This window comes from Macrobrachium nipponense, chromosome 34, assembly GCF_015104395.2.
Source record: "Macrobrachium nipponense isolate FS-2020 chromosome 34, ASM1510439v2, whole genome shotgun sequence".
In the NCBI taxonomy this organism is placed as follows: domain Eukaryota; kingdom Metazoa; phylum Arthropoda; class Malacostraca; order Decapoda; family Palaemonidae; genus Macrobrachium; species Macrobrachium nipponense.
The window spans coordinates 5,385,904-5,400,760 of NC_061095.1; the positions used below are offsets into that span (position 1 = coordinate 5,385,904).

Below are 14,857 nucleotides of genomic sequence, written 5' to 3' on the forward strand. Positions count from 1 at the left end.
GTTCCAGTCTCCCAGTAATCTTTTTCACTCTGGAAATGGTAAACTGCTTAAGCATTTTTCCACTGCTTGGTGACTGGACTTCCTTGTTCTTGCCTCTCCTGCTCTACCCAGGAACTGGAAGCTCTCTAAACACTGCTATTCATGTCCTCCTGTGCCTGTTCTGCTCAGTAACTTGATGCTATCTCAGTAGTGGCGCTGCCCACCTTCTGCTCTTGAATGTTTAGTAACGTAAGGTGTCTTTTCACAACTATAGGACTTTTCTTTTTCTATGGGTAGTGTTCATGAGTTCAGGCACTTTAAACTTCCATAACCCTTAAGGGGAATTTTAAGATTTGAGCCAGTTTTAATATTAAGCCGGGAGATACTATGCTTGGTTGCATGTATCACCAAGTGCAAACTTCATGTTTTAATCTCATGGTATTCAACTACTTGATTCTGGACACAGGGTTCCACTGGATCCATTGGACCCACACAAAGGCTGGGGCTCTCAACTGTTTAACCACCCTTGTAAATTGCTTTGGGCTACACATTTCAATGGATTTTTCATGAAACAATTAGTTTTTGTAAGTTAAAACTTTTTATTATAAACCCATCAATCATTTAAAAATGCCTTTGTCATGAAACGGTTTTTTAATATAAACCCTTTTTGTAATGCAAACCCATCAGTCCTATATACAAAGTGCCCACCTCTTATTGCCATGCTTTTACTGTTATCACATCCAGTCTACACAAAACAGTGACGATGGTTACTAGCTACAGATGAATTGAAGTCACTCATATGTGAACATTAACTTTTAGCTGTTTTACATCTTACATGATGCAAGAATACGTACATCTGGGGACGTTCAGACTGCAAATAAGAGTGCTGTGTAATTGATGGGTTTTATGAGAAAATGTTTTATTTATTTATTTATTTATTTATTTATTTATTTATTTTTTAAAGCTATCCCATTGTTTCTTGTGGTAATAGTCTTAATGTTAGTGCAGTTTAACTTGGCCCTTTTTTTCCATCTTTTTCAATAGTTGGTTCTCTGTAAATGTTTGGCTTAGTTATTGATTTTTGACAAGATTATAGATATTCAAGGTTTCTATGGAAATACTATGCTTAAAAGTTTTCAATAGTACAGTGGTACATCGGTTGATGAACTGTCCTGTTCATGAACAATCGGGTTTGAACCAGATGTCCGAACATTTTTTGTTCTGGTTTGCAAACCATGTTTCAGGCTGCGAACACAAACATCTCCCAGAATGGTCCACTGAAAGCGCCCCAATTTTTTTAGTGGAGGATGGAGTATCATCATAGTGTAGCAATCGATGAAATGCAAAGAAAGAGAGACTATTGCCCTGGTTTGATTGTTAGACCAATATATATCGATTTGCATGAGTCAAATAATACGTAGTTGTATTGAGAATAATGGAAATTGTAATAAACAGTTGTATTATTGTCTTATTTTCATATTAAACAATATGATGAGTAATCATGTACCATTTGCATTCTAGTTTTGTTTACATTCTTAAAATCATCAGCTGATTGCATTACCAACATCATCACTGTCTTTAGTTGCTGAATGAAACTTAATTCAGAGAGACATTTCTTTCATAAATGATCAAATCTGGGTTTAAAAATTGCAACTATGTTATTTATAAATGCAGTAAATTAAATGAAGTACGCATGTGATTTTGCCTCCAAATCGTTTTGGAGTCTGCTCATTACTCATTTCTTTAGCCACAGCTATAATACCTGCTGCTTCAAGTTGGAGGCATACTTTCATCATAACACCTTCTCCATTGCATTACAGATGAATAAAAATGTAGTATTTGATTTTTATTTATGGTATTACAGTACATTGAAAATAAGGAAGTTTTTAACAAGACAACTGTAATGGAGCTCTTAGTAAACGTGTGCTAGTTATGGTAACTAACATCGGCAAACAGCTTTTTAATATAAACTTCAGGACAGTAAAAGCTTTATCATAATTTTTAGAGATGAAAGCAATGTAAATTAATAAAGAAATGGTAACAATAATGCAAGGAATGGTGGTTACCGAGTTTACCCACTAAGAGCGCCTGATTTGAAAAAACAGTTAGGTGCTCGATCCAAAGGCGAAAACCCTCAAATCGATATTTCCATTTTGCACCAATATATCTGTAAGTACGATATACATACCATGCGTCCTTAAACGAATTAAGTTCATGAGCCGGGGTACAACTCTAAAAGGAATTTTATTAGGCTGAAGAATGTTTTTCAAATGTTTACAGTTTTAAATTAACCAACAGTTGGCAAAGTGATATTTATCATATTCAGAACTTCCAGCCTAATTTTGAATACTTAGCCTCCCAAGGAAAACGAACTTTAGTCTAGGTTGCAATTGTGATGTAATTTGTACTGTGTTTCTAAATACTTTTTCAAGGTTGACATTCAAAATTAAATTATAAAACTAGCCTACAACTGCTGAAATTTGTTGAGTGATTGTGATGTCATCCGGCTGATGACTCCCTTTCCCTTCCTAATTTGAACTAGTCTCACCCTTAACATGGAAAATGGATATGTTTTAAGATTACCACCATTTCAATCAGTCTCCTAGACATAGTGGTTAATGGACTCCCCTTCCTCTTTCTAATTTGAATTAGTCCAATCTTAATTTGTAAGATGAATACTTTTTAAGAATACGTACCTCCATTTCAATTAGTTGTGGTGGCATGCACTGGTTAACAGATACAGGTGCAAAACAGTTGAGAATTACTGTATATAACAAAGCCAGTGCTATATCCTTTATTTAAAAATGTCCTTAAAATTACTTCATCGTATTGACGCAAATGTGGAGTTTATTAGTGTGAGTCCTTTAAGAATTTTTTAATTATATGCTTACAAAATTGTTTGATCATTGAATAATGAAACACTACAATTAATTGATAGCTTTCGGATCTTTTAATATAATATAATTTTTTTGTGTTTGTTTTACTTAGTGGATAAATGATATTTTAATTTTGATTGGGGAAAGATTTACACATGGCTAAGCATATATATATGTAACACTTAAGCTTCTCCTGCTATTGATTTCATTTTGGGGAACGAGGTACTGTAATTGTGCTTGGAGATTAGAAATTTGTTGTTATCTTGGAGATAATTTAGTTTTGGCAAGATGTTTTAGTGCTGTTTTGGTTTTTGAAAATGTTGGGAACATGGTTTCCTTCCCCATATGTTGAAAACTCGACCATTTTTTGGAAAGAGAAAATTATTGAAAAGGCCGCCATGTGGTTTAAAAATCAAAAGTATTGAATGTTACACTTACATTGATCAGTAGTTATTTCTTTGTGTGGCAGCACTTAAGTATGTTAAGAGAATGACATGTTTCTTGAATTTAAAAAAAACAATAGAAATGTGTTTTACATTTGCTCAGTTTTATGGAGGATTCCTAGAGATAGTTTGTTTTCTGAAAAGAATTATGATAGCAAAGTTCCTACTGTGTGTAGCCAATGAAATCTTTTATGATGTTACTAATGGTTGAATTGTACAATATATTTGATAATACAGAAGCATTCAGATTAAGCAGTCCAAGATGTGGTACACAGTTAGTCCATGTTCTATTGTAGATTATAAGAGAGCTTTTTTGTATAAATTTCTGTTGAATAAAAGAAAGAGTACGTACTGTTCAACTTACCAGACTAGCTAAAAATGTAAATGAATTTACTCTTCATTTTTTTTTTTAGTTTTTAAACTATGAATAATTGTTTGGAGGCTGTTATTCTTACTGATGTTCTTTTATATAGAGAGCTGATAATATAGCATAGTATGGTGAATGTGTGCACGCATATCTGATTGGGTGTGAATTTCATTGTTTTTAAAAGCCATTTCATACTGGTTGCAGTAATTCATTCAAGTGTTTACTCTCTTGACATGCACAGTGGGTATGGTTATTTTTCATATATCAGTATTTTATTTTTAAATATTTTTTATTACAGATTATCAAAATGGTAGCCTAGATAATAATAAACCTATCGTAAAGGTATAGTAGAAGTTTTTAGAAATAAGATAGATTAAGACAGTTTTAGTTTAGTATTAAAGGGAAAATTTTTTCTAAAATATTGATTTGCTTAGAAACATCCCTAGTAGATATGGAATTATTGATATTTAGGGGTTTGAGGATAGTTGCTCTGGGTCACTACCAACTAAGCAATTAAATCATAAATGAATTGATAAGGATTTTACATAAACTTTATTGATATCTACTCAAGTACTTATTTTTTTTTATTAGTTTATAGTTTTTTTTGTAGTGTCTTATTTTAGATTTTTGATAATTTTTTTTACAGATAAAGCTGCCATGCGATCAGATGCAGCTGCGGAACTAGACCGATTGACGAGATCCAAAAAGCCAACAACAAATAATACTGCAGAAACAAACAATTCCTCTGAATGTTGACCTTAAAGTATCTATACTGGCTGAACTATTGAAAGTCTTTAGTGCCTCAGGCCCAAGGTGTCTATGCACTATTAGTGGCTGATATAAAGTTACAGTGTGTAACACATGGCATTTGGGGCTGCCTACCCTTCTGGTAATTATTACCAGTGTCTCCCCTGGGTTCTGTGGGGGGAGATATGGTTGGTGTTTTCATTCCTGTGTATGATAAAAATATTATTACTGTACCTTCACAAGGTACTAAATCCAAAATATAGAACTACTGGTACTAGCAGCTAAAGCCGTTGTATAAAGACTTAAGAAAGACTTGTAAAGCAATTCTTGCCTAATTATTATATAATGAATGAAGCGGTGTGCCTCTAAGCCTGTCACAACCACAAGAATCTGTCTGGTGGTCAAGTTCTGGCATGTGTGTGTGTGTGTGTATTAACCTCACACAGCATTTGTGACCTTGGGCTTAGGTGCACTACATCACCCAGGCTGTGTAAGGAAAAAACCAGCTATTGAAAGTATTAACTTTCAAGGGGGTGGGGGACAAAGCTGGTGGGGCGTGCGTTGTGTCCTGTATATTTTCTTATTTATTTGTTAATTTTATAAACACTTGCCTCCAATGCTATTACTATATCATGTCTTAATGCTTGTTACCCTCAGTGTTTCCAGTTAAGGCTAATCACTTTTTAAGATTTTATGCAAAATTGTTTTTAACTAAAAAGGGTAAGCATCGCAAATTCAAGTTGCTTCTCAGGAGTGTCACGTTACGAACAGTGTAAGCCGAATCTTGCTTCCTCAGAATATCATTTTGCCCATCTGTGATTTATACTGATTTCTTTAGCAGCTTTAGATGCTTTATTATAAGGGTCCCTGATATTTTTTGTAGAGTATTTTGGATTTTGTACAATTATTATGATTATTAAAATTTTTTTTATCATTTTCATGCCAATAAAATCTTGATTTCTGGCAGGTCTGACTTACTGTGGCCAAGAAAACACAAGGGCAAATGGTCTTTTGTAGCTTATCCACAGAGGATGAGGGTCAACAAGCCTCAGTATATAAATGGGTATTGTTAAATTACTCGGTTATAAGTACTCTACATGTATTACTAATGATTTAGATGCAGTGTTGGGCTTTTGGTACGAGTACATGTTGCCCATTTATTCTAGAAAAAGGAATGTAAGTTGATGCAAAGAGATGGTATTTATATTTCAGTGTTAACCATCATATCCCATTGGAAGTCCAACATTTTAAACCTAAATGCCAAAGCTTGAAATTTTTTCTTTGTATATATATCTTAAACTTAGTTTCATGACTAAATAAGAAAATCTTTTTATTCCTCTGTTATTAAGGACTTACTACTTCTCCTTTTATCCCTAACTCGATTGTTACTCCTCTGTGCATTTCAGATGCTGATGAACAAGTGCACTTCCCATTTTGATGCATTGTAAGCTTATGTTTTGAAATTGCTTTTAGTGGTGGCAATGCATATACACTATATATTCTGACATTCGAAGGGTGCCCTTGTTCCAGTACAGGTGAATTGCATTACAGGTGTACCAAAATACTGATTTATTTGTAGGGAGCCACAAGTGTGATAAGTTGTGCTTGGGCTAAAGGGGTGGGTAATTGTACATGTTTAGAGGGACCTTAATGGACATCGTTTGTAGCAGCTTTAATGAGTGGAGAAAACTTAAAATATGCCAGTGAGAGGGATATGCTACTGACTTTAGAAACTGAAGTACATTATTTATAATCTATGTAGCCAAGTTATTTTGTTTACAGCAAATGCAGTTTTACTCAAAGGGTACCCAAGAACAAGGTTCTCGCTTAATTTTGATCTTTTTAGAGCAACAAACTTATATGGGAAGCACAATTCAGAGCTGTATTTGCTCTAAAAATAGATATCTCACTAAGGTCCACATGCTTGTTGACTTCCATGAGCTTCGTTTATGTAGAATGAGTATAATATCATTAACAAACAAAACCTGTTAAAGAAGTATAAAATTATTACCACCATTATTCTTGGCAACAGTACTTCATGGGATATCAGACATAGTACCTAACATTTTGGGAAATACATAAGATTTTTTGGGTATCATGTCTGTTTAAGAAGAAATAATCTCCTAATGTATATTTTTTTATGTTTGCTTGTTTTGGGGACCTTTTTGCAAGTGATTGGAAAAATTATAAATTAGAATATGGTGATATAGGAATGCCAGATTTGTTATTGTTTATATGAAATTACCTCAGCAATGTTCTTGTTATAGTCTTATTTCCTCTCTCTTTATTTTAGTATTTTCTTCAATGAAGGGTAATATAGGCAAAACTTTTAAAACGAGTGTTTCTTTCAAGAAACTGTGATCCTTTGGTTCTAATGCGACCAAACGATCATGGAGATTGAGGGTAGCATTCTTTCAGATGTTTTGTTGCTAAAGTATTGCAGTGCTTTCAGTATGTTTTCCATGAAAATTTAGCCAGTGAAATTTTTCTTTGTATTATAGGATTATTTTCTCAGTTCGCCATAGTAGAAAACTGTAAAATATGGAAATATAAAATTTGTGATAACTTCAACATTGTTTGAATTCTCTCATTAACCACAATGCATAATTTCTTGTGCTGTTGATTCACAAACCAAGAAGGTGCTCACATGAATGTGTCAACAGAAACTTTTGAAGGACATACTACTATTTATTTTTATTTTTTTTTTTTCCCCGTCTATCAAAATACCACGAGGATAGAAGTTCATTGTTGGTTTGTCAGTAAATTTTCACAGATTGATGATGACAATGAAGTCAGTTCATACAACTTGAATTCTGGATATGATTTGTACTAATCCTCAAGTACTGCTTTCAGTTCATGATTACTGTTGAATGAATATCTTTGCAATTATATATTTTCAATGTCGGCTTGAACATGGTGGGCTACCTGCGCCACACCTTTACTAATATTATATACAAATAAAATTGTTGGTAGACTAACTTACAGGTCAAATTTACAGACTTGTTCCAAAGCTTAATGTTAACGAGCAATGGAATTGTTTTTCATTGATACATTAAGTGTGTGAATCCTAGTCATTAGGTCTTCATTGGCCTTGTTGACTATTATTATACAGCCTCTATGTAATTATATTTTATTAAGGTTGATTTGGGTATACATTACTTATCAGTTATCTCCTGTCCCTCAAGCCAAAATTGAGTTACAGGTATTTTCCCATCTTTTTGTAATTATGGACCTTTTAAAATTTAACATTGAATTCTTTTTTATACATGATTTAATATCCCATTGAATGATTAAAAAAATATTGTCTCAGTTGCCCTAACCACAGAAGCCAAATGTTTATTTATTGGTGTTTACCCATCCTTTTGTATTTTGTTTATAAAAATTTAGTAACTTTAGCATTCTTTTTTCATGTAGTGTAGTGTCCTATAAAAGTATTAATTAGTCTTAAGATTTTTTAAAAATCATTCACCAGCACCATTGATCATTTCCATTTTTAGATGAATAATATTTTGTGTTTTTCATAGTTTTAAGATTTTTTCATTGAAATCAATATAATTAGTTACGTTTCCATCTTTATATTAGTGTTTTTTCTTACCCAGAAGATTAATAATTGACAACCTAAGAACGCTGAATAGTTCTATTCATATTTGCGTTTAACTACATAGTAATAATATATACAAGTTAAGATCCTCTTTTGTTACTAAATATTTTTACAATCTTAAAACAGACAACTGATATGCATTATGTTGCTTTTCATATGCTCATATTTTTACAGAATTTGGGTAAGAAAATTTGCCGTGAGCAGATTTGCACGTCTTCAATTTTCAGGATTTAAAAAGAAATGGATGCTTGGCAGATGAAAATGGTTGTACGTACAGTAATCCATCCCCGGAAATTTTGAATTAGGTTTTTCCAGGAGAGTAACCAGCTGTGAAGATAATCTTAGGTTTATCAGAAGAACTTTATAATTGCTGAGTATAATCAGCTTTGATAATCTTTTTCATGGGTTATTGGTAAGTACAGTACTTGTTGAGTGTCTGGCACATTATTATTTACTATTCAGTATCTACTTCCTAAGATTGGTAATGGTGAAACTTAGAAATATATTTTTATATTTGAGGTTTTAAAATACTCTAAGTACTCTGCTCATAATGGCTATTCTTTGGGTTTGAAAATGCATTTATTATAGCAGGACGTGAAAGGGTGGTTTATCAAATATCAGTGGTGTCATAGTCGTCATAAGCTATTACACATTGTTTTGTAATATTAATGGCAATCGCCATTTGTTCATATATGAAACAAACCTTCGGTCTTAACATAGGATAATACTAGCGCCAGGGAAAGGAGGAGCACAGTCAGGCAAACAATCTCCCAAAGCCCCTCCTGATGCATCCAAAGACGAGTCCATAGTGAACCAGATGGAGTATTGGGAAATAACCAGTACAGGTTTTGAAAAAGTGGATCAGCCTCACTGTGAGACAAAACAGGAGATGAAGACAATTCATCATCCGTAGATGGCATCTTCTCTTTCTGTTGCACAGCTTCAACTCATTAAAGCTCCTCCATTGTCCCGGCAAGCAAAAAACATTTTTCACCTGGACTGTAACCAAACACATTTTCTCTGCACCTACTGCATGTTGGATGCTGCTCTGTGTACGCCGAAGTTAAAGTTAAAAAATACTAACAAGGTACCCTGGCATTTCCTCTGATTCTTGTAAGATCCCAGAAGAAATCTTTGTTGAAGATTAGAGGATCCATTATTTGTATACTCCCCCAGAAATCTCACACCCAAAGCAAAAAAGTGGGCTAACTAAACTGGATTAACAAGGGGTATGTTGGTAGTCCCACAGGACTCGTGACCAGACACAGATGCCAATAGTAGTCCCTTGCATACAAAATTTAGTTAACTAGCGCTTTCCAGCTGCCACTAGAAGATTATCCTAATGTTAAGACCTCAGGCTTGTTAGCTATGAAAAATACAGATTGATTAAAAATTGTCATATTTTGAATATTGACACAAAAAAGTTATAAAATGTAAGTATTACTACATCTCTACATTTATGGGTCAAGTGAGTGACCTATTCTAAGGTGAGTCTAATTTACTTGTGTTTTGTGTTCCTTTATGTATGATAAATTTCATTTTCCAACTTGGCTTGATCTGTTTCAATTTGTTACTGTGATATTCATAATACTATACACTCAGCCACCGTATACTGTACACATTGTTCGAAAGTTAATTGAAGAAAATTGTCCTTGTTTTGTCATATATAAATTTTTTTTATTACAAAATATTTGCTGAATAGTAGATGCAAAAGCTAAGATTTAAAGGTATGTACGGTACTGTAAAAAAAATTGGCTTAATCAGTGATTATTTAGTTTCAATCAAGCGCCTCGGAGGCATGATCAGTATGGTCTTGACCTGCCACCTTGGTGCCCGCAAGTTCGATTCTCAGGCATTCCATTGAGGGGTGAGAGATGTGTATTTCTGGTGATGGAAGTTCTCTCTCGACGTGGTTTGGAAGTCAAGTAAAGCCGTTGGTCCCATTGCTGAATAACCACTGGCTCCTTGCAACGTAAAAATGCCATACGTACAAACAAAATTTAGTGTCAGGATTGAAAGTAAAAAATGTACAACGGTAAGTGATAAAGGTAACAAGATTTAAAGGTTAGGATGCAAGGGATTCTTTATATTCTTCATTTTAATTACTTAGGGGAGGAAATGGTTGTAGGATTTACGTAAAGAATGAGTTTCTCAAAATTGTACCCTTGTTCTTTATAAACGGTGGAAAACTTTTAACCATTCTTCAGAAAAGATGATACAGATTTATTTGAGTGCTTATAAAAATGACTCGAGAGTATCCATGGATTGTTAACATGATAAACAATAACAAAGAATATATTTCAACATCTGGGCACATTTAGGGTGTAGATGAATTTCAATATACTTGAGGATATAGAAACAGTAAAACAAACTGAACACTGTATCAATGTATTCATACTAACTCAAAAGACCACCATAGAGAGCGCTTTAAACAATTCCATGAGCGCCTCAGTGGCGTGGTTGGTATGTTATTGGCGTCCCACCTCGGTGGTCGCTGGTTCAATTCTCGGCCATTCCATTGAGGAGTGAGAGATGTGTATTTCTGGTGATAGAAGTTCACCCTCGACGTGGGTTGGAAGTCACGTAAAGCCGTTGATCCTGTTGCTGAATAACCAATGGTTCCATGCAACGTAAAAGCACCATACAAACAAACATAGAGAGCTCTTTAAACAAATCCATGTTGTGTTGTATGTCTGTAAACCAATTTAAGACATATGAAAAATTACCAATGTCAGAAGAAATAGCTGACTCTGTGAGATTGCTATTTTCAATTTGATGATAAAAGAACACTACATTGTAAATTTGAGATATGAAAATTTAAACCTACATCTAAATAAAACAGGACCAGAGAAAATTGTATCGATCATTCAATAAGAGTTTGCAAGAAAAAACCTGGCGTAATATGGAAAGAAATAGTTAAAAAGTTGATCTAGGTTATATACTTACAGCTAATAAGGTTAACAGGGCCAATGCACATAGCATTTCTTTAATACTAAACTTTGTTTCAGATCCCTGAAGCTAAAAGACTAGGCTGTTAACAATCCACAAATACAAGCAGCATTTTGTTGCTCAGATTAGTTTCAAACTCCTAAAGCATCCATACTAGAAGGATAAAATAATTTAAAATATACCTGTGTATAGAAGTTTATGATAGGAGATAAATTACCGAAAGCAATGAAAACACAGGCAACATACGTGCACAAACTAACAGGAAGAGATTTTTTTAAAAATTTATTACTATGGAGCAAATAGCGCCTCAGTGGCGTGGTCGATATGGTGTTGGCGTACCACCTCGATGGACGCGAGTTCGGTACTCGGGCATTCCATTGAGGTGTGAGATGTGTATTTCTGGTGATAGAAGTTCACTCTCGACGTGGCTCGGAAGTCGCGTAAAGCCGTTGGTCCCGTTGCTGAATAACCATTGGTTCCATGCGTAAAAAACACCATACAAACAAACAAACTATGGATCAAATAAGCACAGGGGGTTAGTGCCATCAATGAACTGTAGGTGTTTACACAACGTTCTTTACAGCTTAACTTTAGCACCAAGCTATATTCTCTTCCTTCCTCTGACTTTCCACCCTCTCCTGACAATTGTTTCATTGAGCAACTGCGAGCTCTTCCTCCTGTTACATCTTTCAAACCTACTTTCAACTTTTCTTTCAGCACTGAATAACCTCATAAGTCCCCGCACTTGACCATTAGTCAAAATGTTATATCCCAATTCCAATTAGAACAAACAAGAAGTCTGATTAAAGAGGAAGACCAGCAACTGTTACTACTAATAAGTTATGCAAAATGGAAAACCGGTTAGCGAGCTAAGTTCTAGATTTTTTTAACGGGGAGAGAGAGAGAGAGAGGTGCCTCAAATGGGAACGTGAATCATCAATGGAAAATTACAATTTCATGTTGAAAGCTGTGTCGGAGGAAGTAAAAGAGGATGGGGAATGAGAAATGGATGAAAGTGCTGTATGTAGGGATTACATAGGAGAGACGGGAATATATATGCAAGAATGTTCAAGAGGATTAAGAAAGAGGAAATATAAAGGGAACAATGGAAGAGGAAAGTAGTAAAAACTGGAAGGGAGAGGGAACAATATGGGGAATGGAAAAAAAAAAAAAAGTGTACGGTAGTAAGCCGCCATCAAGTAGCTACTCGTAAACTTACCATTAAACTATGAGAAAAATGCTGAAGGATATACAACCACATTTTGTTGGGCAGCAGATGAAGGCCTTCACTCTAGCTCCGAGGTACTGATGTGATAGAGTCGAGATTAGCTGATTTAGGTATGATAAGGATGAAAAGGCGACAACTTAACGTTTAGGACACCTGTGGATGGTTCTCAAAATTGCGGTCACGGCAATACTACCGAAACATCAGTGGCCGGACTTTCAAGGAGGGCTTAGGGGAAACCTGTGGAGGTCCATTGCGCGGCATACTACCTACCTGAACATCAGTGGCGGACTTCAAGAGGGCTTCGGGTGAAGCGGGTTAAGGATCAAGAGGTGTGCAGAAAATTAAGTGATAAAGGGAGGATTTCTAGAAGGGTCCAGCTGATTAAGATACTTTCGGTAGCCATGTTGAAGATGCATCAAGCAATAGACCGTTTAGCATAGGGACAGCTTCTCTATATCTATGCAGCGGTGGCCATGAAGAAATCTAGACCCCTATTACTGAAATGCAAGGAGCTAAACAAAGAAAGATAACACGCAGCCATGTAAAAAATCTAAAAAAAGGTAAAAAAAAATGTTAGGATGCCATTTGTTTATTTACAGAATAAAGAACAGAAAAGAGACATGAAACTTTGGGGCCAGAAACGAAAAGAAGTTCAGGAGGTGCCGTTGTAAAGGAAATAGTTTCGGGACTGTGTCAAAATTATCTATATATATTGCAAGAAGAAATTGAAAATAGGGAGTAATCTATAAATAAATACTTGGTATTACGAACAGTAAACATAAGCACACGCAAAGGAGGAAGAGTAATGGAGTTGTTTGAAAAGCAAACAATATTTGATACTACTACTACTACGACCACGACCCCACAGTCTTAATTCTAGTAGAGCATATCCCGGATAATGTAAGTAAAAGAATATATGAAAGAACTAAACATAAACTTAAGTAAAATTGAAGCAGTTAAAGACAAACAGTTAAGAGAAATAAACAACTGGGACAGAAAAACATGGCAGAAAGAAATGAATGAAAATTCAACCAACCTTAAGAATCTTCAGAAAATATAGAGAAAACATAAGAGAAGAAATCGGGTATGACAACACTGAAAAACAATGCTGATCGGTAGGACCAGACTAGGTACTAGGATTAAATTATAGAAATAGGATAAAAGGAGAATATACAAAATATTTGTGCTGTGAGGGAAATAATGAAAATTTAGAACATTTCTTACTTTACTGTCCAGCATACAATAGATATAGTTTTGCGCAGCAACCATATCGGGAAAATAAAGATGAATTGGTAATTTGTTAGCTAATATAATCTTATGGTAGATTTACTGAGGGAGGAAGTGGAAAATAGGAGAGAATAAAAAAAAAATGTGGTATTTCAGAGAGAAGAAACTCAAACAAAGGACAAGGGAGCCGTTTCAAACACATACTCGCCTACTATTACTACTATTACTGCATTTTAATTTGTACTGGAAAGACTAACGATGCCATCATTCATGTATGCAATGGAAGTCATGAAACTTGACAGGAAAACAATAAATGAATTTCAGAAGGTAGACAATAAAGTATATAGAGCAATTTTGAAAGCGCCAAGTTACACAGCAAGTTGTGCGTTAAGATCTGAAATAGGGGCCTCTTCCTGCCACTCAAGAGATATCAAGAATAAACTATTCTACCTGAAACATACACTGAAGAGTGGTGGAAATAGGCTCCTATATGAGATAACCATGGATCAGTATGAAAAAAAAAAAAAACCCTGGATAATGCAAGTAAAAGAGTATATGAAAGAACTAAACATAAACTTAAGTAAAATTGAAGCAGTTAAAGACAAACAGTTAAGAGAAGTAATAAACAATTGGGACAGAAAAACATGGCAGAAAGAAATGAATGAAAAGTCAACGTTAAGAATCTACAGAAAATATAAAGAAAACATAAGAGAAGAAATCTGGTATGACAACACTGAAAAAACAATGCTGATCAGTAGGGCCAGACTAGTTATACTAGGATTAAATGACAGAAATAGGATAAAGAAGATACAATTATACTGTGAGGAACAAAATGAAAATTTAGAACATTTCTTACTTTACTGTCCAGCATAACAAAAATGAAAATTTAGAAATAGATATAGCTTTATGCAACAACCATATCAAGAGAAAATAAAGAGGAATTATTAGCAAATATAATCTTATTGGTAGTTCTACTGAGGGAGGAAGTGGAGAATAGGAAAGATTTTATAAAAGAAATGTGGTATTTCAGAGAGAAGAAGCTCAAACAAACACAAACAAAGGAGGAATAAAAGAAGCAAGGGAGCCGTTTCAAAGACACATCCCACCTACTACTACTACTACTACTATACACTATTTATCATATTAGGTAAAACATTCTGGAAAAATATAGCTCTACCATCAGTCTTATATGGAACCAATGTGGTAAATCTAACAGACACAGCAATAGAAAAATTACAAAGAATAGAGAATTGGGTATATAGGAAAATATTAGGAGCATGTAGAAGTACAGTAGCAGCCACATTAAGGGGGGAGATAGGAGCATGTCGACTTAGGAAAAAATATTAGAGCATGTAGAATACAATAGTAGCCATTATTAAAAGGGGGGGGGGCGGGTTGGGGGAAGATAGGAGCATCTTCCATGAAAAGTAGAATTATGAG

General features: G+C 34.5%; 1 protein-coding gene across 7 annotated transcripts in view; it reads left to right on the forward strand.

Annotated features, from left to right (window-relative positions):
• Positions 1-6,983, forward strand: part of LOC135207860 (cytoplasmic dynein 1 light intermediate chain 2-like) — a 95,797-nt gene extending 88,814 nt beyond the window's left edge. For 4 of the 7 annotated variants that reach the window (XM_064239729.1, XM_064239730.1, XM_064239731.1 and 1 more), the window contains one exon: positions 4,312-6,983. In XM_064239729.1, coding sequence (XP_064095799.1) covers positions 4,312-4,421 — 110 coding nt within the window. In that variant the 3' untranslated portion in view covers positions 4,422-6,983. The remainder of the gene's footprint in view (positions 1-4,311) is intronic. The other 3 variants (XM_064239733.1, XM_064239734.1, XM_064239735.1) reach the window with 1 other exon arrangement.
• Positions 6,984-14,857: the final 7,874 nt, after the last annotated feature.